Below are 21,353 nucleotides of genomic sequence, written 5' to 3' on the forward strand. Positions count from 1 at the left end.
TCCCTCTCTCCCCCCTCCTCTCCCCCCCTCCTCTCCCCCCCTCTCTCCCCCCTCCTCTCCCCCCCTCCTCTCTCCCCCCCTCTCTCCCCCCTCCTCTCCCCCCCTCTCTCCCCCCTCCTCTCCCCCCTCCTCTCCCCCCTCCTCTCCCCCCCCTCTCCCCCCCCTCTCCCCCCCTCTCTCCCCCCCTCTCTCCCCCCTCTCCCCCCCTCTCCCCCCCTCCTCTCCCCCTCCTCTCCCCCTCCTCTCCCCCTCTCTCCCCCCTCCTCTCCCCCTCCTCTCCCCCTCCTCTCCCCCCTCTCTCCCCCCCTCTCTCCCCCCCTCCTCTCCCCCTCTCTCCCCCCCTCTCTCCCCCCTCCCTCTCCCCTCCCTCTCCCCCCCTCTGTCCCCCCCCTATGTCCCCCCCTCTCCTCCCTTCTCTCTCCCCCTCCTCTCTCCCCCTCTCCCCCTCTCTCTCCCCCTCTCCCCCTCTCTCCCCCCCTTCTCTCCCCCCCCTCTCTCCCCCCCTTCTCTTCCCCCTGTCCCCCCCTCTCTACCCCCCCTCTCTACCCCCCCCCCTCTACCCCCCCTCTCTACCCCCCCCTCTCTACCCCCCCCTCTCTACCCCCCCCTCCCCACCCCCCCCCCTCTCTACCCCCCCCCTCTCTACCCCCCCCTCTACCCCCCCCTCTCTACCCCCCCCCTCTCTACCCCCCCCTCTCTACCCCCCCCTCTCTACCCCCCCTCTCTACCCCCCCCTCTCTACCCCCCCTCTCTACCCCCCCCTCTCTACCCCCCCTCTCTACCCCCCCTCTCTACCCCCCCCTCTCTACCCCCCCTCTCTACCCCCCCCTCTCTACCCCCCCTCTCTACCCCCCCCTCTCTACCCCCCCCTCTCTACCCCCCCTCTTTACCCCCGCTCTCTCCCCCCCCCGCGCTCTCCCCCCCCGCGCTCTCCCCCCCCGCGCTCTCCCCCCCCGCGCTCTCCCCCCCCGCGCTCTCCCCCCCCCGCTCTCTCCCCCCCCCCGCTCTCTCCCCCCCCGCTCTCTCCCCCCCCGCTCTCTCCCCCCCCGCTCTCCCCCCCCCCCGCTCTCTTCCCCCCCCCGCTCTCTTCCCCCCCCCCCCCGCTCTCTTCCCCCCCCCGCTCTCTTCCCCCCCCCGCTCTCTTCCCCCCCCCCGCTCTCTTCCCCCCCCAGCTCTCTTCCCCCCCCAGCTCTCTTCCCCCCCCCCCGCTCTCTTCCCCCCCCCCCGCTCTCTTCCCCCCCCCCCGCTCTCTTCCCCCCCCCCGCTCTCTTCCCCCCCCCGCTCTCTTCCCCCCCCCGCTCTCTTCCCCCCCCCCGCTCTCTTCCCCCCCCCGCTCTCTCCCCCCCCCGCTCTCTCCCTCCCCGCTCTCTCTCCTCCCCCCCGCTCTCTCTCCCCCCTGCTCTCTTCCCCCCTCTCTCCCCCCCAATCATCTCAGCCCTTGGATAGACCTAAGCGAGTGACTGCCCTCAGGGTCCCTCAAGGATAGGCAATAAGCTTTGCTAGTGACTCCTACATTTTCATGGATCACTGGTTCTGCCACTGGAAACCTTTGCGGATCCAATTATCCCTCAGGAGACTGGGGGGTGGGGCACTTCAAATACCAAAAATGGACCACGAGGAAGGGAGTTGGTCTTTGTGCCATTCTCCCAGCGCCCATACTGCACCAAGCCACAGTGTGAAAGTACACCATTAACTGAAATTCAGTTTTAAATCGAGTTTCTTTACCTGGTGTTATTCTGTACTGATGTATGGCTCAGTTGTTGAGGGCATTGAGAATATAAAGGCATCAGTCTGTGCCATTCCAGTGGAATCACGGACACATTTTGACAGATCTTTCAATCTGCCAGCAGATCAGGAACTCTGGATTCGGCTGCTAAGTGCTCAGAGCAGGTTCCAGATTTATCCATCGAACAGCATTAAAAGAAAACCGATTATTTGGTCATTATCACATTGCTATTTGAGTCAGCTTGCTGGTCCACAAATTTGCTGTTGTATTTCCTACATTGCAACAGTGACTATACTTCACAAGTACTTCATTGGCTGTAAACCGTCGTGGGATATTCTGAAGTCATGAAACGTGCTATATAAATGAAAGTCTGTCTTTCGTGTATCTCTGCATTTGCATCAAGCTGCAAAATAATTATAGAGCAAGTGCATAAATGTATGATCGCAGCTCTAGTCTGGTCCCATGGTACCATCTATACGCCAGTCCTACAATGCCTCAAATTTAAGATTTTCATTCTTGCTTTCATATCCCTCCATAGTCTCGCTCCTTCTCATCTCTGTAATCTCCTCCAGCCCCACAACTCTGCAAGATATCTGCATTTCTGGCCTCTTGGGCATCCACAATTTTAATTGTTTCACAAATGGTGGCTTGGCCTTCAGCTGCCAAGGCCCTAATCTCTGGAATTCCATCCCTAAAACTCACTGCCACTCTTCTCTTTTCTCGTTTAATATGCTTTTTAAAACCTACCTCTTTGACCAAGCTTTTGGTCATCTTCCCAAATATGTCCTCATGTGGCTCGGTGTCAATTTTTCTTTTAATGCTCCTGTGAAGTGTCTTGAGATATTTGATTACAGTTAATGCGCTACATATAAATACAGGTTGTTGTTGAATGGGAAGAACTGTGGGAAACAGATTTCAATATAGGCAAGTGTGCAGTCATTCACTTTGGACCTGAAATGGATAGATCAGAGTAATTTCTAAATGATGAAAAGCTAGTAGCAGCAGGAGTCCATATATGTGGATCATTAAAATGTCATGGAAAGGCACAAGAAGAATCAAAAAGGTTAATGGAATGCAGACCTTTATATATAGAGGGCCAGAATACAAGGGGTAGAAGCCATGCTGCAACTTTACAGAACTCCCATTAGAATACACATGGAGTATTTTGTTCAGTTCTGGGCAATACATTTTAGGAAGTATATATGGGGCTTGGAGGGAGTGCAACATTGATTTGCTGGAGCTGTACTCCAAGTGTTAAGTTATGAAGAGAGATTACACAAACTAGGATTGTATTCCTTGGAATTTAAAAGGTTAAGGGGTGATTTGATATCCAGGTTTTCAAGATATTAAGGGGAACTGATAAGGTAGGTAGAGAGAAACTTTACAGCTGGTTGGGGACTCTGGGACATAGTCTAAAAATTAAAGCCAGATCTTTCAGGAGTGAAATTAGGAAAATAACTTCTACACAAGGGGTGGTAGAAATTTGGAAATCTCTTCCACAAATGGCAAATGATGCTGGGGCAATTGTAAATTTTAAATCTGAGATTGATAGATCTTTGTTATTGAAAGGTATTAAGGGATATGGGACAAAGGTGGGTATATGGAGTTAGTTCACAGGCTTGAAAGGCTAAATGGCCTACTCCTGTTGCTATGTTCCTAATACCAGCTCAACTCCTAAAACTCTCCTCTACTCTGCGCCGGTCCCGTGATATCAGTTCTGCGCTAGTCCCGCAATATTGTTGAAGTCAGTGGTGACAAAAAGAGATCCGGGTGCTATGGTGCTTTACTTTCTAAAGGTTCATGACCAATTCTGTGAAGCTACAGCTCAAGCAGTCAGGGTTCGAGGGTGTATTTACAGGACAATTCAGTATAAATCAAAGCATGCCATTTTGTTTTTGTAGAAGACCTTGGTTGGGTCTCAGTTGGAATGCTGTGTCAGGTTTTGGTCTCCTCATAAGTTAAGGTTCTTGAAAGGGCCTCCAAATTCATTGCCAGTTTAAAACACCTTCATTACCCAGATACGTCTGTATGGGGAAAATGTAGACTTAAGGGCAATTTGAATGAGGTTTATAAAATAATGAAGGCACTAGGTTGTGTTTATATGGACATATTAGGGAGAACTAGGGGTCACACCTTCAAGTTCTGTGGACAGAACTAGGTTCGATGTTAGGTAGCTCTTTTTCCCCAGAGAATAGTGCATAAGGCTGCCAACTCGTGCAGTGAATGCTGATTTTCTTTGAGGAAGTGCTGAAGCAGTTTCTGCCTGGAAGAAGTAGGTATCCTGTAACTAGATCCTGTAACTAAATCCGTGCCAATGTGATCTCCTGGACTAGTTTCAATTGCCTAAAGTTCCACATTTTTTCCCCGCATAATTGGCTTGGATTTTTACCTGGCTTTTCACCTCTCCCAGGCAATCAAATAATGTGTGGGAAGTGTCTGTATTGTCATGCACCAGGCATCGGAAGTGTATGAATCAGAGTAGGTGGACCAGCGGATCTTTTCCTGTCTGTAATTTTAATATGTTTGTATGAGCTGTGAAACTCACCAAGGCCTCTTTGGCAGCACCTCCCAAACCTGTGACTTCTATCACCGAGAAGACGAGGGCAGAAGGCGCATGGGAACACCATCACCCCAAATTCCCCTCAAGCTCGCATACCATCCTGACCTCAACATATATAGCGGATCCTTCATTGTTGCTCAGTCAAAATCCAAAAATTTCCTACCTAACAACACTGTAGGAGTACTTGCACCACATGGACACCACTGTGAGAAGGCGACTCACCATCACCTTCTCAAGGGCACCTAGAGATGGCCAGTAAATACTGGACTTGTTAGTGACACCCACAACCTGAGAATTAACAAAAAATAGTCACTGATATGAAGAAATAGCAGAGTGGGAGAACTGAGCCCTGAAGAATCCTGAGTTAATGGAAAAAGTGTTGGGGTTTGAGGTAACAACGGGAGCACAGATGGAATCAGATAATGCTGCTTTCACACAACCTACACAGCTATTCTTTTGGGCCTCCTTATCTCGAGAGACAATGGATACGCGCCTGGAGGTGGTCAGTGGTTTGTGAAGCAGCGCCTGGAGTGGCTATAAAGGCCAATTCTGGAGTGACAGGCTCTTCCACAGGTGCTGCAGAGAAATTTGTTTGTTGGGGCTGTTGCACAGTTGGCTCTCCCCTTGCGCCTCTGTCTTTTTTCCTGCCAACTACTAAGTCTCTTCGACTCGCCACAATTTAGCCCTGTCTTTATGGCTGCCCGCCAGCTCTGGCGAATGCTGGCAACTGACTCCCACGACTTGTGATCAATGTCACACGATTTCATGTCGCGTTTGCAGACGTCTTTATAACGGAGACATGGACGGCCGGTGGGTCTGATACCAGTGGCGAGCTCGCTGTACAATGTGTCTTTGGGGATCCTGCCATCTTCCATGCGGCTCACATGGCCAAGCCATCTCAAGCGCCGCTGACTCAGTAGTGTGTATAAGCTGGGGATGTTGGCCGCTTCAAGGACTTCTGTGTTGGAGATATAGTCCTGCCACCTGATGCCAAGTATTCTCCGAAGGCAGCGAAGATGGAATGAATTGAGACGTCGCTCTTGGCTGGCATACGTTGTCCAGGCCTCGCTGCCGTAGAGCAAGGTACTGAGGACACAGGCCTGATACACTCGGACTTTTGTGTTCCGTGACATGACACACAGCTATACTGGAGTGACATTAGAGGAAACCACATAGCCATGAAACCTAGCTTGTTTCGAAGCGCATGGTGCTAGACGCCTTTTAAAAGCTTTGGGGTCATCCAAAGCAATAATAATTGATTCATCAGTTGTGGAAATGTGTAAAATCAGCAAGAAGATCAACTGGCAAATAAATGAAATTAAAAGCATGATACAGGCCCAAGCATTAATAATTTCTTAGCTAAGAACAAGCAACTTTCATAACTTCGAATGGAAAAGCAATTGGCTGGCAGTTAGCACAGTAAGAATGGATCATCTTCACTTAGGGCTAGGACAGGCACCAGCAAATATCCCTTACAGAAAGTTGGACTGGGTGTAAGAGTCTGAAGGGATTTCAGAATAGGATTTCTGGCCAAAATGTCAATAATAGTTTGCTGCTTAAATAAGCAGTTTCCTGGGAGAACAAACTGCTGATGGAGTGTGGTACATCTCTGGCTGGGGCAGGCCATGTAACCCCAGTTAATCTGGGGCAGGGCATGTAACCCTGGCTGGAGTGTACACACACACACCATAAGGGTACCTCCATCTCTCACGCGCACAGTGTAAGGATATCCCACACGCAAACACGATGCAAGGGTTCTTCACTCTCACACACACGCTCATCATAAGTACGCATCACTCTCACACACTCTCAAGCGCACATGGCATAAAGGCACCTCACACTCTCGCACACCCACACGCACACACACATGCATTGCAGCCGGCAGAAGCAAGCCTCTCTCTCCCATTTTCCATGAGAACCAGAACATGATTGCATTCCTGTTGAGTCAAGAGAGTTGGGTTATTTTAAAGTGTTTGAAATATGTAACAGTGATCGTGTGAGCTGGCTGTACTCACTCAGTATAGCTCTGTAGGCTGTGAGAAAGCAGCATTTTCTGCTTACAATGATGTGTTGCAGCTTTAAAGGTCAAAAGGGAGCAAGCTGTGGTCTAATTCCTCGCGGACCAGGGCCTCACAGTTGGCTCTGGAGCAATATGAAATGAAAACTCTAAACTGACAGATGTTTTGACGGAGCACAGATGTTTCTTAGGAAAGTAGTTCCTGTTTAATAAAACTGCTTATATTTGTCATTTTGTTCTGTGGAAATGGTTTGTGCTGATTATGGGATAGAAGGTTTTGAATTATATATATATTCCTGCCTCCTCCCGCCCCCACAGCCTTTCCCTGTACCAGAGGTCTTTGTAATTACTCTGAGACCTGAACAGCATAAAATGCTTCCTGAATTTTTTTTGTGAATTTTGGACTCCATTCTGAATTTTCTTGTTCAGTAAACAGGTCTTTTAGGCACCGTATCAATGAGTTAATATTTCCCATCGCCTGCAAGGTACCAGTTTAAGTGGAAAGTGGAGAGCAAGTGTATGGGGAGTACTTTTGATCCAAGTGATGTATTTTATGTTGAAAATGTATACACTGATACGATTGTATACCTTTAAAAAGAAACTTTGCATGGCGACATGCCGCACTGTTGTGCCAAGCCTCCTCCCTGGTGCAGGCTGCTCCAATGAGGTCATCAGTCGGAAGGGTCTTGGGGGAGGGTGTGTGCTCCATCATCAGTGGGTTGCTTAAGGTTTTATGGAAACAAATGTTAAATGATTAGAAACTGTAAATTATTGAAGAAAGAATTTGCATTTATATAGCTCCTTTCATGACCTCAGCATGCTCCAAAGCACTTTACAGCTAATGATGTATATTGGCTATTGTAATGTAGAGAAACCGGCGGCAAAGCTGTACACAGATTCCGCAAATGGCAATGAGCTTAGTGACCAAACTAATCTGTTTTAGTGATGCTGTTTGAGGGATAAATATTGACCAAAGCACTTTAAAGCTTTCAGTACAGAGTTCTGGCGTATTAGATGTGGGGAAGCCTATTCTGTGGCAGTATTGAGTTTAAACATGCTGAGTCTGTACTTGAGTGGTAAACCGAACCTTACTGTTGTTAAATAAATCTGAGAGTGAATGCAGGGGATGTACCTGAGCAGTGTTACGGACAGGTAAGAGACAATCGAGATGGTTCCCCCTTTTTCACCTCTCGACTAACTGGATACATTTAAAAAAAAAAGTGTTTTGTTAACCCCTGAATGCTTTAATTGTTAAGAACAGATAACTGACAGGTTTTCTCGTAAGTTTAAAAAAAAATGTTTATTATACAACACTTGAAATATACACAACACCCACTCTCACACTCATACCAATACACAAGCATACACACACACAAGGAAAGATAGAGTTTATAAAGATAACACGCGTTAGGTCTGTTAAACTTGCTTTTCCCCGGGGTGAAGACTTGAAACGGTGTAGGCCTGTATTATTCTTCCTTGTTCACTGATGAAGGACTTGGGAGGTTTAGGAAGACGGATGCGTTACTGCAGACTGCTTTTGTTACATTCCAGCCAAAGGTTACTGGCGAAGCCCTGGTATGCTTTTTCAGGTAGGAAGTTCAGGGCCAAACTCCAGTCGCTGCCTACATGTAGTTCAAAGCTGGTATCTTAGGCAGGGTCCTGTCTCTTTGATGGCATAGATGTGCCTGTCCAGAATGTACCTTTATTAAAATTCCTTATGAGGAACCTAGTTTCTGTCATGTGACCATAGTTTCACTTTTGCATTGTCCTCATAAATGTTTTCTCACGGTGAGGCCATTGTTATACAATGGAGTCCAGGTGTCATTCATCCTCATCTCAGCTTGAAAAAGTAGGGGCTTTTCACACCCATTCTCTGGGATTTGAGTTTGGAGTCAAAAAGTCTGCAACACCATTGTTAACCCAATCAGTTGGAGAGAAGCAACCATTTCCACAGAGAAGGTCTTTTGCATTTTAATGATTTCTCAGGGATGTGTCCAGAAAAATTGTTTGTATTTTAAAGACTTCTCCAAGACTTGTCCAGACATGAAAATTAGCTTAGGGTTCTTGTAGTTCACTGTGTATTGGGAGGAAAGGAAAGAGTCACCTGACTTCTTACTCCATTTTGTTTACAAGAAAAGCATCCATTTTGGGTTTACTTCATAAGTTCATTTTATAGTTCATAGGTTCAGCTTGTGTGAGTGTGACAGCAGTGAGGACATATCCAAAAATAATGAGGTGTGAGCCCAGGTCACTGAACATCTGTGATGGACTGGTGTTCACCTAAACAACAGAGACTAAGAAATAATACATATGGATTTAGTAGTAAAAGGATCTGTTCTTAAGTCGACTGGAGTTTGTGCAATTTGTAACTGGCTGGGTAGACAAGGTCCATCGCATGGATATAATGCAGTTTGATGTTCAGAAGGTGTATGATCAGGTTTCAACATGTGGCTAAAAATTAAGTTGTGAAATTAGTAGCAAAAATTAATCACCTGGATGAAAATTTTCAATAGAAAGGAGATGATAATTGTCAAAAGCCTTGTGGTGGGTAGGGTGGGAGGAAGAGGGGTGCAGGCAATGGCTGGTGGACTTAAACTGGAGTCTATACCATAGAGAAATGGCCTGGAGGTGGGAACTCGTAATGTAAAATTTGTGATGACCCCAAATTCATTTGATGCAATAAGTCATTCCTGTTTTAGTTTAAACTAAGTTGTATCATTCGGTATCGGGTTTAAAGGAGATTGGTGGCAACTAATTAAACAAAAAGCCAGCCGATGCACTTCAATGTTTAAAAATGTGACTCAGTATTATTTTGGAACAGGATGAAGGATGTCCATTAGGGAAGATGAAAAAGGATTTGGGTCTTGACCATTGTGTGGATTGATAACAATAATAATTTGTATTTATATAGCACCTTTAATGTAATAAAACGTCTTAAGGTGCTTCACAGAGACATATAAACCAAAATATGACCCAGAGCCACCTAAGGAGTTATTAGGTCAGATGACCAAAAGCTTTGTCAAAGAGATAGGTTTTAAGGAGTGCCTGTACGATACAGAGCTGGACAGGCTTAGGGATAGAATTCCAGAGCTTTATGGCCTGGCAGCTCAAGGCACATCACCAATGGTGGAGCTGTTAAAATCGGGGATGCTCAAGAAGCTGGAATTAGAGGAGTGCCGATATCTTGGAGGGTTGTAAGGCTGGAGGAGGTCACAGAGATGGGGAGGTGCAAGGTCATGGAGGGATTTGAAAACAAGGGTGAGAATTTTAAAATCGAGGTGTTTAACTGGGAGCCACTGTAGGTCAGCAAGCACGGGTTAATGGGTGAATGGGACTTGTGCGAGTTAGTCCACAGGCAGCAGCGTTTTGCATTATCTCAAGTTTATGGAGGGTAGAATGTGGGAGGCCAGCCAGGAGTGTACTAGAATAGTTCGGTCTGGAGGTAACAAAGGCATGAATGAGGGTTTCAGCAGCAGAAGAGCTGAGGCAGGGTGGGTGATGTTACAGAGGTGGAAATAGGCAGTCTTGGTAACCGTGCACATAGGTGGTTGAAAGCTTATCTCGGGGTTAAATATGACACTGAGGTTGCAAACAGTCTGGTTCAACCTCAAATAGTTGCCAAGGAGAGCGATGGAATCGGTGGCGAGGGAGCTTAGTTTGTGGCGGGTACTGAAGACAATAGATTCAGTCTTCCCAATATTTAGTTGGAAATTTCTGCTTATCCAGTAGTGGATGCCAGTCAAGCAGTCTGACTATTTAGAGACAGTGGAGGTGGTGAGGTAGAGCTGAGTGTTGTGTGGAAGTTGATGTGTTTTCAGGTGTCACCGTGGGGCATCGTGTAGATGAGAAATAGGAGGGGTCCAAGGATAGATCCATGGGGGACACAAGAGATGACTGTGCGTGATCCGGTAGAGAAGCCATTGTTGGTAATTCTCTGCCTATGATGAGATAGGTAAGAATGGAACCAGGTGAGTAGTCCCACCTAGCTGAATGACAGTGGAGAGGCATTGGAGGATGGTGTGGTCAACCGTGTCAAAAGCTGCAGTCAGACCAAGAAGGATGAGGAGGGATAGTTTGCTTTGCCACAGTCACATGGCATGTTATGTGTGACTTTCATTTTGTTACTGTGGCAGGGCAGAAACCTAATTGAGGGATTTTCTGAAAGCACAGTTGATATTAAGTTAAGAAAATGCGAAGATGTATCTTTAAGGCAGTTGCCTAAGCAAGTTGTTTTCTTTTTTCAGATTGATTTTTTTTTTTTGGTTTGGTTCTCAAATGGCATATGTTCAGTGGCTTCAGTAAACTCTCCTCTATCCGCAGGGCAGGAGTTGGATTGTGAAGAGGAGTTATGAAGATTTCCGGGTGCTGGATAAACACCTCCATCTCTGCATTTATGATCGGCGTTTTTCCCAGCTGGCAGAGCTTCCGCGTACGGATTGGCTAAAGGACAGTGCAGAGGTACAGTGCCCAGCTACATGCTGCCCTTTATGTGGGCAGTTCAGGAAATCATTATTTGGAGATAGGAAGGGCAACAGTGGAGTAGTGTTTCTCACAAGGTTGCGTTTGTTGACAATGCAGCCACTAGATGGCGCACTACTGGCAGATGCACATCATTGACTGAAAAGTCCCTGACAGTGATGTCTAAGGCAACTGCCTGTAATAAAGATGGCACTGCTCAATCTTATACAGAAAAGTGACGAAATACAAATCTGCTCCCCCCTTCAATCGGCGCTTCTCCTCCCCGCTCCCTCCCGTCCGACTGCTCCCGCTCCCTCCTGTCTGACTGCTCCTGCTCCCTCCTGTCTGACTGCTCCTGCTCCCTCCTGCCTGATTGCTCGCCACTCACTCACCCCCTTTACCACTTGGTTTCCCCACTCCACCTTTGCCGCTGATGCTTGGTCAGTTGGTCAGTGTGTGGTGACGTCAATGTGCTAATGTGCGGATTAATGCTGGCAAGTGTTTGGACATACTCAGATGACGTTGTCAGGAGATACAGTGTTCTTACAAACCTTATAGTGCATGTGTGGCGTAGCATTGGTGGCAAACTTCAAACTGCAGGAGAAAAATTGCGGGAGACAGCTCCCCTCCTCCTTCAACTCGCGCAAGTTTCCAGATGCATTTTAAAATCAAACATTAAGACTCTTCGCTCACTTTAGCCCCATTCCTGCTGTCCATTCTCCATTTATTCCTCCCACCACCGCCCCAACCCACTACCACCCCAAATCCCTGCTCATATTTGGATTTATGTAGTAACTTTCACATATTGAGAGGTATGTGACATTCAAGAAGAATAGGAAGCTAGGTAAAGGTGGAGGGGTAGCACTGTTAATCGAGGTTGGAATTGGTGCAATAGTTAGAGATGACCTTGGTTCAGGAGATCAGGATGTCGAATCGGTTTGAGTCACGAGTGGGAGTGGTCTACAGGCCCCCTAACAATAACCACCATGTAGGACAAAGTATACAAGAAGAAATATTGGGTGCTTGTGATAAAAGGATGGCAATAATCATGGGTGATTTTAAAATACATATAGACTAGAAAAATCAGATTAGCAATAGTAGCCTGGATAAGGAGTTCATAGAATGCTTTCAAGATAGTTTCTTGGAGCAGCATGTTCTGGAATGAACCAGAGAGCAGGTTATATTAGACTTGGTATTGTGTAATGTGACAGGATTAATTAATGACCTCACAGTAAAGGCACCTCTAGGTAGCAGGGACCACAATATGATTGAAGTTTACATCTAGTTTGAAAGAGAGAAGAGTGGGTCTAAGACTTTTATTTTAATCTTAAATAGGGACAACAATGATGGCATGAAAGCTGAGCTAAATGAAGTGAACTGGGTTACTAGGCTAGGAGATAGATCAATGGAGAAGCAGTGGCAGACATTTAAGGGGATATTTCAGAATACTCAGAATAAGTATATTCCTACTATAAAGAAAAATTCTAAGGGGAGGACCCACCATCCGTGATTAACTACAGAAGTTAAGGAAAGCATAAAACTTAAGGTAAAAGCATATAATTGTGCAAAGATGAGTGGCAGGTCAGATGATTGGTCAGAATCTAAAGAACAGCAGAGAATGACTAAAAGGTTAATCAGGAGAAATAAATTAGAGTATGAGAGGAAGCTAGCGAGAAATGTGAAAACAGAAAGAGTTTCGACAGCTATTTAAAAAGAAAAGAGTAAGTAAAGTGAGTGTTGGTCCTCTAAAGAGTGAGAATAAGGAGTTGATAGTAGATAATAAGGAAATGGTGGATGAAATGAACAAATATTTTGCTTCTGTCTTCACTATAAAGGATACAAAAAAATTCCAGTAATAGCTGTAGAACAGGAGGTGGAAGGAAGAGAGGAACTTGGTGGAATTACAATCACCAGAGAAGCGGTCCTGAGCAAACTGATGGAACTGTGGGCTGACAGGTGCCCGGGTCCTGATGGACATAATCCTAAGATCTTAAAAGAGGTGGCTAATGAGGTAGTAGATGCGTTGGTGTTAATTTTTCAAAATTCGCAAGATTCTGGAAAGTAGCAAATACAAGCCCTCTATTCAAGAAGGGGGGAGGCTGAAACCAGCTAACTATAGGCCAGTTAGCTTGATGTCTGTCGTGGGGAAGGTGTTAGAATCAATCGTTAAGGAGGCTATAGCTAGGCACTTAGAAAAACTCAAGGTAATCGGGAATAGTCAGCATGGTTTTGTGAAAGGGAAATCAATTTATTTGTGCTCTTTGAAGGAGTAACATGTGCTGTGGATAAAGGGGAGCCCATTGACATACTGTACTTGGATTTCCAGAAGGCATTTGACAAGGTGCCACATAAAAGGTTATTGTGCAAAGTAGGAGCTCATGGTGTAGAGGGTAACATATTAACATGGATAGGAGATTGGCTGGCTGGCATCCTTTTGTTATTAACCTCTATATAGAAGACTTTACTGTTTCTTGTAACATCTTTTGATTTATTTTTGTAGTTCCTTTCTGCTTTCCTAATTTTTTAAAACTTTTTTCTTAACCTTTTCATATTCACTTTTGTCATGCTCCTTTATTGTCTGTGCATTCAGTTAATTCCTTTATTTGTTTCAATTTTACTCATCACTTTATTCATCCATTGTTTTTGTTATTGGCGAGTTCATGATTTTTAGCAGAATATATTTCTCCTTAACTCTATTTATCACCTTTCAATTATTTCTCATTGCTATTCCATTTCTTTTCCATCCTCAAACTCTCAAAATTAGCTTTTTCCAATCTATTACTTGGTTTGTCTCACTTACATCCCCTGAATCATTATTTTAAACCACATTATGATGTGATTGCTATTGATCAAATGTTCTCCCATTTACTACTGCTCTGGTTCATTCACATTACTAGATCCAGCAGGTAATGTTGGGCTTCTTACGTACTGGGTTAGAAAGGACTCCTGAACATACTGCACAAATTTCATTATCTTCTCCCCTTTTCTTTCCTCTTGCCAGTGTTTTGGGGATCATTGAAATCTCCCTTGTTTATTATTCTATGTTCTTTACTCATTTCCGAAATGCTGACATATTTCTTCCTCCACTTGCCTTCCACTGTTTGGTGGTCTGCAAATTACGTCTATTAGCATGATTAGTAAAGAATGAAACCAGACTGTCCACCCAGCATCAACCTGTGCACCAGAAATGACAATGGCAAACCCAGCTCTGTTGACCCTGCAAAGTCCTTACTAATATCTGGGGGCTTGTGCCAAAGTTGGGAGAGCTGTCCCACAGACTGGCCAATCAAAAGCTCGTGGAATAATACCATACAGACAATGTCCCAGACACCGCCATCACATTCCCCGGGTATGTCGTGTTCCATCGGAGGACAGACCCAGCAGAGGTGGCGAACCAGTGGTATACAGTCGCAAGTTCCTCAGCATCGACTCCGGACCCCATGAAGTCTCATGGCATCAGGTCACACATGGGCAAGGAAAGCACCTGCTGATTACCACCTACAGCCCTCCCCCGGCTGATGAATCAGTACTCCTCCATATTGAGCACCACTTGGAGGAAGCACTGAGGTCGTAAGGGTGCAAAATGTACTCTGGGTGGGGGACTTTAATGTCTCACCAAGAGTGGCTCAGTAGCACCACGACTGACCAAGCTGGCCGAATCCTAAAGGACATAGCTGCTAGATTGGGTCTGCAGCAGGAGGTGAGGGAAGCAACAAGAGGGAAAAACATACTTGACCTCATCCTCACCAATCTGCCTGCCGTAGATGCATCTGTACCTGACAGTATTGGTAGGAGTGACCACCGCACAGTCCTTGTGGAGACAAAGTCCTGCCTTCACATTGAGGATACCCTCCATCATGTTGTGTGGCACTGCCACCGTGCTAAATGGGATAGATTTTGAACAGATCTAGCAATGCAAAACTGGGCATCCATGAGGCGCTGTGGGCCATCAGCAGCAGCAGAATTGTACTCGACCACAATCTGTAGCCTCATGGCCCGACTAATCCCCCACTCTACCATTACCATCAAGCCGGGACCAACCCTGGTTCAATGAAGAGTGCAGGAGGGCATGCCAGGAGCAGCACAGGCATACCTCAAAATGAGGTGTCAACCTGGTAAAGCGACAAGCCAGGACTAGATTAGATTTTTTTTTTAGATTAGAGATACAGCACTGAAGCAGGCCCTTCGGCCCACCGAGTCTGTGCCGAACATCAACCACCCATTTATACTAATCCTACACTAATCCCATATTCCTACCAAACATCCCCACCTGTCCCTATATTTCCCTACCACCTACCTATACGAGTGACAATTTATAATGGCCAATTTACCTATCAACCTGCAAGTCTTTTGGCTTGTGGGAGGAAACCGGAGCACCCGGAGAAAACCCACGCAGACACAGGGAGAACTTGCAAACTCCACACAGGCAGTACCCGGAATCGAACCCGGGTCCCTGGAGCTGTGAGGCTGCGGTGCTAACCACTGCGCCACTGTGCCGCCCTACTACTTGCATGCCAAACAGCGTAAGCAGCATGTGATAGACAGAGCTAAGTGATCCCATAATCAATGGATCCGATCTAAGCTCTGCAGTCCTGCCACATCCAGTCATGAAGAGTGATCGACAATTAAACAACTAACTGGAGGATGTGGCTCCACAAATATCCCCACCCTCAATGATGGGGGAGCCCAGCACATCAGTGCAAAAGATAAGGCAGAAGCATTTGCATCAGTCTTCAGCCAGAAGTGCTGAGTTGATGATCCATCTCTGCCTTCTCCTGATGTCCCCAGCATTACAGATGCCGGTCTTCAGCCAATTCGAGTCACTCCGCATGATATCAAGAAATGACTGAAGGCACTGGATACTGCAAAGGCTGTGGGCCCAGACAACTTTCCGGCAATAGTACTGAAGACCTGTGCTCCAGAACTTGCCGCACCCCTAGCCAAGCTGTTCCTGTACAGCTACAACATTGGTATCTGCCCGGCAATGCAGAAAATTGCCTGCGTATGTCCTATACACAAAAGGCAGGACAGGTCCAACCCGGCCAATTACCGCCCTCATCAGTAAAGTGATGGAAGGTGTCATCGACTGTGCTATCAAGCGGCACTGGCTTAGCAATAACCTGCTCAGTGACGCTCAGTTTGGGTTCCGCCAGAGCCACTCAGCTCCTGACCTCATTACAGCTTTGGTTCAAGCATGGACAAAAGAGCTGAACTTAAGCGATGAGGTGAGAGTGACTGCCCTTGACATCAAGGCAGCATTTGAACGAATATGGCATTAAGGAGCCCTAGCAAAACTGAAGTCAATGGGAATCAGGGGGAAAACTCTCCACTGGTTGGAGTCATACCTAGCGCAAAGGAAGATGATTGTGGTTGTTGGAGGTCAATCATCTCAGCTCCAGAACATCACTGCAGGAGTTGCTCAGGGTAGTGTCCTAGGCCCAACCATCTTCAGCTGCTTCATCAATGACCTTCCTTCAGTCATAAGGTCAGAAGTGGGGATGTTCGCTGATGATTGCTCAATGTTCAGCACCATTCGCAACTCCTCAGATACTGAAGCAGTCTGTGTAGAAATGCAGCAAGACCTGGACAATATCCAGGTTGGGCTGATAAGTGGCAAGTAACATTTGCGCCACACAAGATGGCAATGACCATCTTCAACAAGAGAGAATCTAACCATCTCTCTTTGACATTCAATATTATTACCATCGCTGAACCCATTGACCAGAAACTGAACTGGAGTAGCCATATAAATACCGTGGCTACAAGAACAGGTCAGAGGCTAGGAATCCTGCAGTGAGTAACTCACCTCCTGACTCCCCAAAGCCTGTCCACCATCTACAAGGCACAAATCAGGAGTGTGATAGAATACTGTCTAGTTGCCTGGATGGGTGCAGCTCCAAATACACTCAAGAAGCTCGACACCACCCAGGACAAAGCAGCCCGCTTGATTGGCATCCCATCTGTAAACTTTCATTCCCTCCACCACTGACACACAGTGGCAGCAGTGTGTACCATCTACAAGATGCACTGCAACAACACACCAATGTTCCTTAGACAGCACCTTCCAAACCCATGACCTCTACTACCTAGAAGGACAAGGGCAACAAATGGTTGGGAACACCACCACCTGCAAGTTCCCCTCCAAGTCACACACCATCCTGACTTGGAACTATATCGCCGTTCCTTCACTGTCGCTGGGTCAAAATTCTGGAACTCCCTTCCTAACAGCACTGTGGGTGTACCTACCCCAAATGGACTGCAGCGGTTCAAGAAGACAGCTCACCACCACCTTCTTGAGGGCAGTTAGGGATGGGCAACAAATGCCAGCAACGCCCGCATCCCATGAATGAATAAAAAAAATCAATCCCTTTTTATCCTTTATGTCAATCTATATGAATGTTTCTCCCTTAACAGTTATGTCCTTTTTCCCTACTGGCATTATTATCTCTAATTAGTACAGCTACCACACACCACCCTCCCCCACCCCCACCATCTTCATTCCTATCCTGCAATATTTAATTGCCATTCCTGTTCTTTATGTAACCATGTTTCAGTTATCCCTATTCCATCTGGTTCCTCATTACAAATTATTGCCGCCAGTTCTCCCATTTAGTTTTGGATGCTATACAGGCAATTTGATTTGTTTATATTAACCATTCATCTCATTTTATTTCAAGCCATTATTTTATACAGGATGCCATATGTACCCTGACCATTAATGCCACCTTGCTCCTTACTGCGGTCTGATCTTTCCAGTGACCTTGCTGGGCTTCCAGTAATGGTTTTGAGTTCAGGGGAAATGGCATTTGATGTAGGGAAGAGTCAGAACATGATCCCTTGTGTCAAAGAAAAGAAATATCTTGCAATTAGATTGTGCCTTTATCATGTCTCTCAGTTGCTTCAACTGTTTTCATATGTACTGAATTACCTTTAAAGTGTAATCACTGTGCAATATGACGATGTCTGACAGATAATTTACGCACAGCAAGATTACACAAACAGCAAATAAATCAGTGAGCACTTAATATTTCTATTTGGTGGTGTTGGTTGAGGGAGGAATATTGACCAGGATGCTAGCAGAGCTCCCTGTTCATGTCTGAATATTCCATGGCATATTTTATGTCCAGCTGAACTGCTGGAGCAAGCCTTAGTTTGATGTGACATCCAAAGGAGAGGTGGGTGAGTTATTGGTGGGGGATGTAGGGGAGGTGCTGTCCGATATATCACTGTCTTGAGAGGTGTGAATGTTTTGAAAAGTGCTCGTGGTTTTATAAAATAAGAAAACCTGCTGTTGAATGGCCCCGCCCTAAGAATTTTCTTCCCAGGGAACTGCCTGGCAGTTGATTGGATTGCTGGGCATCAAATGTTAGAGTATTTTTGTCCAAAACCTGGGATTAAGTTGCAGTACTGTGCATTGTATCTGTGTCTTTGAAAGAGGAAAAGGTGCAAGATTAAGGTAAATGGTGAGAAGAGCAGTAGTGGGAAGATGGGAGGGGCTGGCCAGTGATGGGGACTAGGGGCAGCACACTTCCTGATCCAGCTCTCAATGTTGCATAAATCTTGTCTGCTCTTATTTAAAACTTATCTGTCTTTTCATGGAGGGAGGGTTAATGAAAATTCTGCCTGTGTGCTTATGGGATTAAATCTCTTAGAGGCAGAAGATTAAAAAACACAGGTGGAGGATCATGTATTGCTCCAGGGGTTATGTATGTCATTGACTGTGAGGTTATAGCTTATTTATTTGGCAGCAGTATCTGGGGCAGCATTAATTGTGTCCTTGCTGCAGCTCTGTCTTTGTTGGGGGGAAAATGTTGCATTTTACCCCTTCTGAACTGCATTGAGCAGTTGATGCTGAAGCAAAGCTGTAGCATCTCTTACGAGGTAAGGACAGTGAGAGGTGGAAATGTGCCTGGGTGGTCCAACTCAATGATGACAGAAAAAAGAAATGGAATACAAATTAGAAACATAAGGGAGCGAACCGTACCGTAAGTACCCCAGTGAACAATGCCAATGTGTTCCTAACCTAAATCTATGGTTATGGGATGCAGCTTCAGTTCGAGGGGAGGGCAAGAGCATCAACTGCTCAGCTTCATCAATCCGTCTGTGCAAAGGGCAGTTAGAAGGGCGATAATTGCACTATGGAAAGGTCAGGGGCACCAACAGGGATTAGTAGGAGAGCAAAGTACTGACATACAATTTGTGTCATTCCTCTCATTTTACTTTTAGGTTTCTGTTAATTCCTGCTTCCCTCTAGTTTTTCTTTGAGCTTGTACTTCTGGTTTCACAGTAGTGTGTCATGTTGTCTGAGTTTCTGTAGATCATTGGCCGAATTGGATCAAGGTGCTGTCATAACCAAACCTGTCCCATAATTCACAAAGACACAAAGCTTGGAATCGGCTGTGGAGCAGATATGAGCTAGAGCCGGCATCCTGTCCAATTCCTGGAATATTTAGACTCACTTCTGTGTGTTTGGAGCCAAATGCTACAAAAACATTTTTTTCTCCTGCCACGTTCTCCTTTCCTTGCTGGGATCCAGTTACATGGGCTCTCGATACTCTCTGGTACTTCATTCAAGTAACCATTATTCATCTGGGGACCTTGCTGCATGGACGGTTCAACTGTGGGAGGCCATCACGTGGATTTTCGCAAGGCATTTGACAAGACTGTGGCAGACTGGTCAGAAAAGTAAAAGCTCATGTGATCCAAATTGGATCCAAAATTGGCAGGAAGCAGATGGTACAAAAATTGGCCGTGTGGTTGATAGTGAGGAAGAAAGCTGTAGGCTGCAGGAAGATATCAATGAACTGGTCAGATGAGCAGAAAGTGACAAATGGAATTCAATCTGGGGAGGTGTGAATTAATGCATTTAGGGGGGGCAAACAAGGCAAGGGAATAGATAATAAATGATGGGATATAGAGAAGTGTAGAGGAACAGAGGGACCTTAGAGTGCATGTCTACAGATCCCTGAAGGTAGCTGGACAAATAGATAGGGTGGTTAAGAAGGTATACAGGATATTTCCCTTATTAGCCAAGTTATAGAATATGAGTAGGGAGGTTAGGTTAGAACTGTATAAAACACGGGCTAGGCCACAGCTAGAGTACTGTGTACAGTTCTGGTCACCACATTGCAGTAAGGACGTGATCACACTAGAGAGGGTGCAGAGGAGATTTATGAGAATGTTGTCAGGACTGGAAAACTTTAGCTATGAGGAAAGATTGAATAGGCTGGGCTTGTTTTCTTTGGAACACAGGAAGCTGAGGGGCGATTTAATTGACATGTATAAAACTATGAGAGGCCTTGATAGAGTGGATAGGAAGGATGTTTTTCCCTAAGCAGCGATTTCAATAACTGGAAGCATAGATTTAAGGTATATTTGGATGGATTAAAAGGGAGTTGAGGAAAAATATTTTCACCCAGAGGGTAGTGAGGGTCTGGAACTCTATGCTTGGAAGGGTGGTAGAGGCAAGAACTCTCAATGCATTTAAAAAATACTTGACTGTGCACTTGAGGTGCCGTAACCTACAAGACCAAGAGCTGGAAAGTAGGATTAAGCTGGATAGCTCTTTTTCGGCTGGCCGGGACATGATAGGCTGAATGACTTCCTTCAGTGCTGTAAATTTCTATGTTTCTATGATCACAATGAAGATCAGTTGTGTTTTCAGTGTGTGTCAGTGTTCATTTCTAAAAGAGGGGCATCTCTGGGTAGTTATTGGGACCAAGAAGCCTTGCCTCCTCTAGTCTGGACACATTGCAGAGAGTTGTAGCACCCTGCTGTTACTCTGCAACACTGGGCACACCTGGCTTTCGTGTAGCAAAATTACAAAACTATGGAGAAAAATTATTTTATTTTCTTGTTTTGTAAGCATGTCCTCATGGATGGCTCATCACATCAAAATCATCTGTGACTAGAGATAATCCATATCTCTACCCCTCAATCTCTCTCTACCCTAATCTTTCTCTACCCCTAATTTCTCTCTCCCTAATCTCTCCCGACTTCCATCCTTCTCTCTACCCCCAACTCTCTAACTAACCCCATCTGTCGTTTTAGCCCATCCCTCTCTCGATACCAACTCTCATCTCCATTTCTCTCTGTAACTCCATCTCTCTCTCTGTAACCACACATATCTCTATCAAGGCTCGTAGTTCCAGTTCTACCTCCGATCTGTGTCTGCATTTTCAATTAGCTGTCATCCGTTTCCATAATTCATGCCCTAGTTCCAATCCATGCCGCAATTCTTTCCTTGTTCCGATCTGTGCCTGTAATTCCTGCTGTAGCTTCAATTCTTCTTCCAGCTCTGATCTGATCTATCTGTACCTGTCCTATAGTTCATTTGAGTCCTCTTTCCCTAGTTTGGGTGATGGGCCTGACCTAATATATTTAGAGAATGCATCATGTTCAACAAATGCTGAAGTCCATTCCAAAGGTGGAGAGACATCCAACACAGCTTTCTGAAAGTTCCTTTTCACTCAGTCCAATGTTTAAGAAAGAGGAGAGCCCATTTTCATATTTCCAATTGCTAAACTTCTTTCTCTATGAGAGTTGGAGTAGGGAGATGAACTTAACAATCCATTTGCCTTGTTGAGAGCAGT

General features: G+C 45.8%; 1 protein-coding gene across 8 annotated transcripts in view; it reads left to right on the forward strand.

Moving 5' to 3' along the window:
• Positions 1–21,353, forward strand: part of arhgap32b (Rho GTPase activating protein 32b) — a 645,931-nt gene that overhangs the window by 447,715 nt on the left and 176,863 nt on the right. For all 8 annotated transcript variants that reach the window (XM_068053769.1, XM_068053766.1, XM_068053771.1 and 5 more), the window contains one exon: positions 10,624–10,761. In XM_068053769.1, coding sequence (XP_067909870.1) covers positions 10,624–10,761 — 138 coding nt within the window. The remainder of the gene's footprint in view (positions 1–10,623; positions 10,762–21,353) is intronic.

Source organism: Heterodontus francisci, chromosome 22 (genome assembly GCF_036365525.1).
Source record: "Heterodontus francisci isolate sHetFra1 chromosome 22, sHetFra1.hap1, whole genome shotgun sequence".
In the NCBI taxonomy this organism is placed as follows: domain Eukaryota; kingdom Metazoa; phylum Chordata; class Chondrichthyes; order Heterodontiformes; family Heterodontidae; genus Heterodontus; species Heterodontus francisci.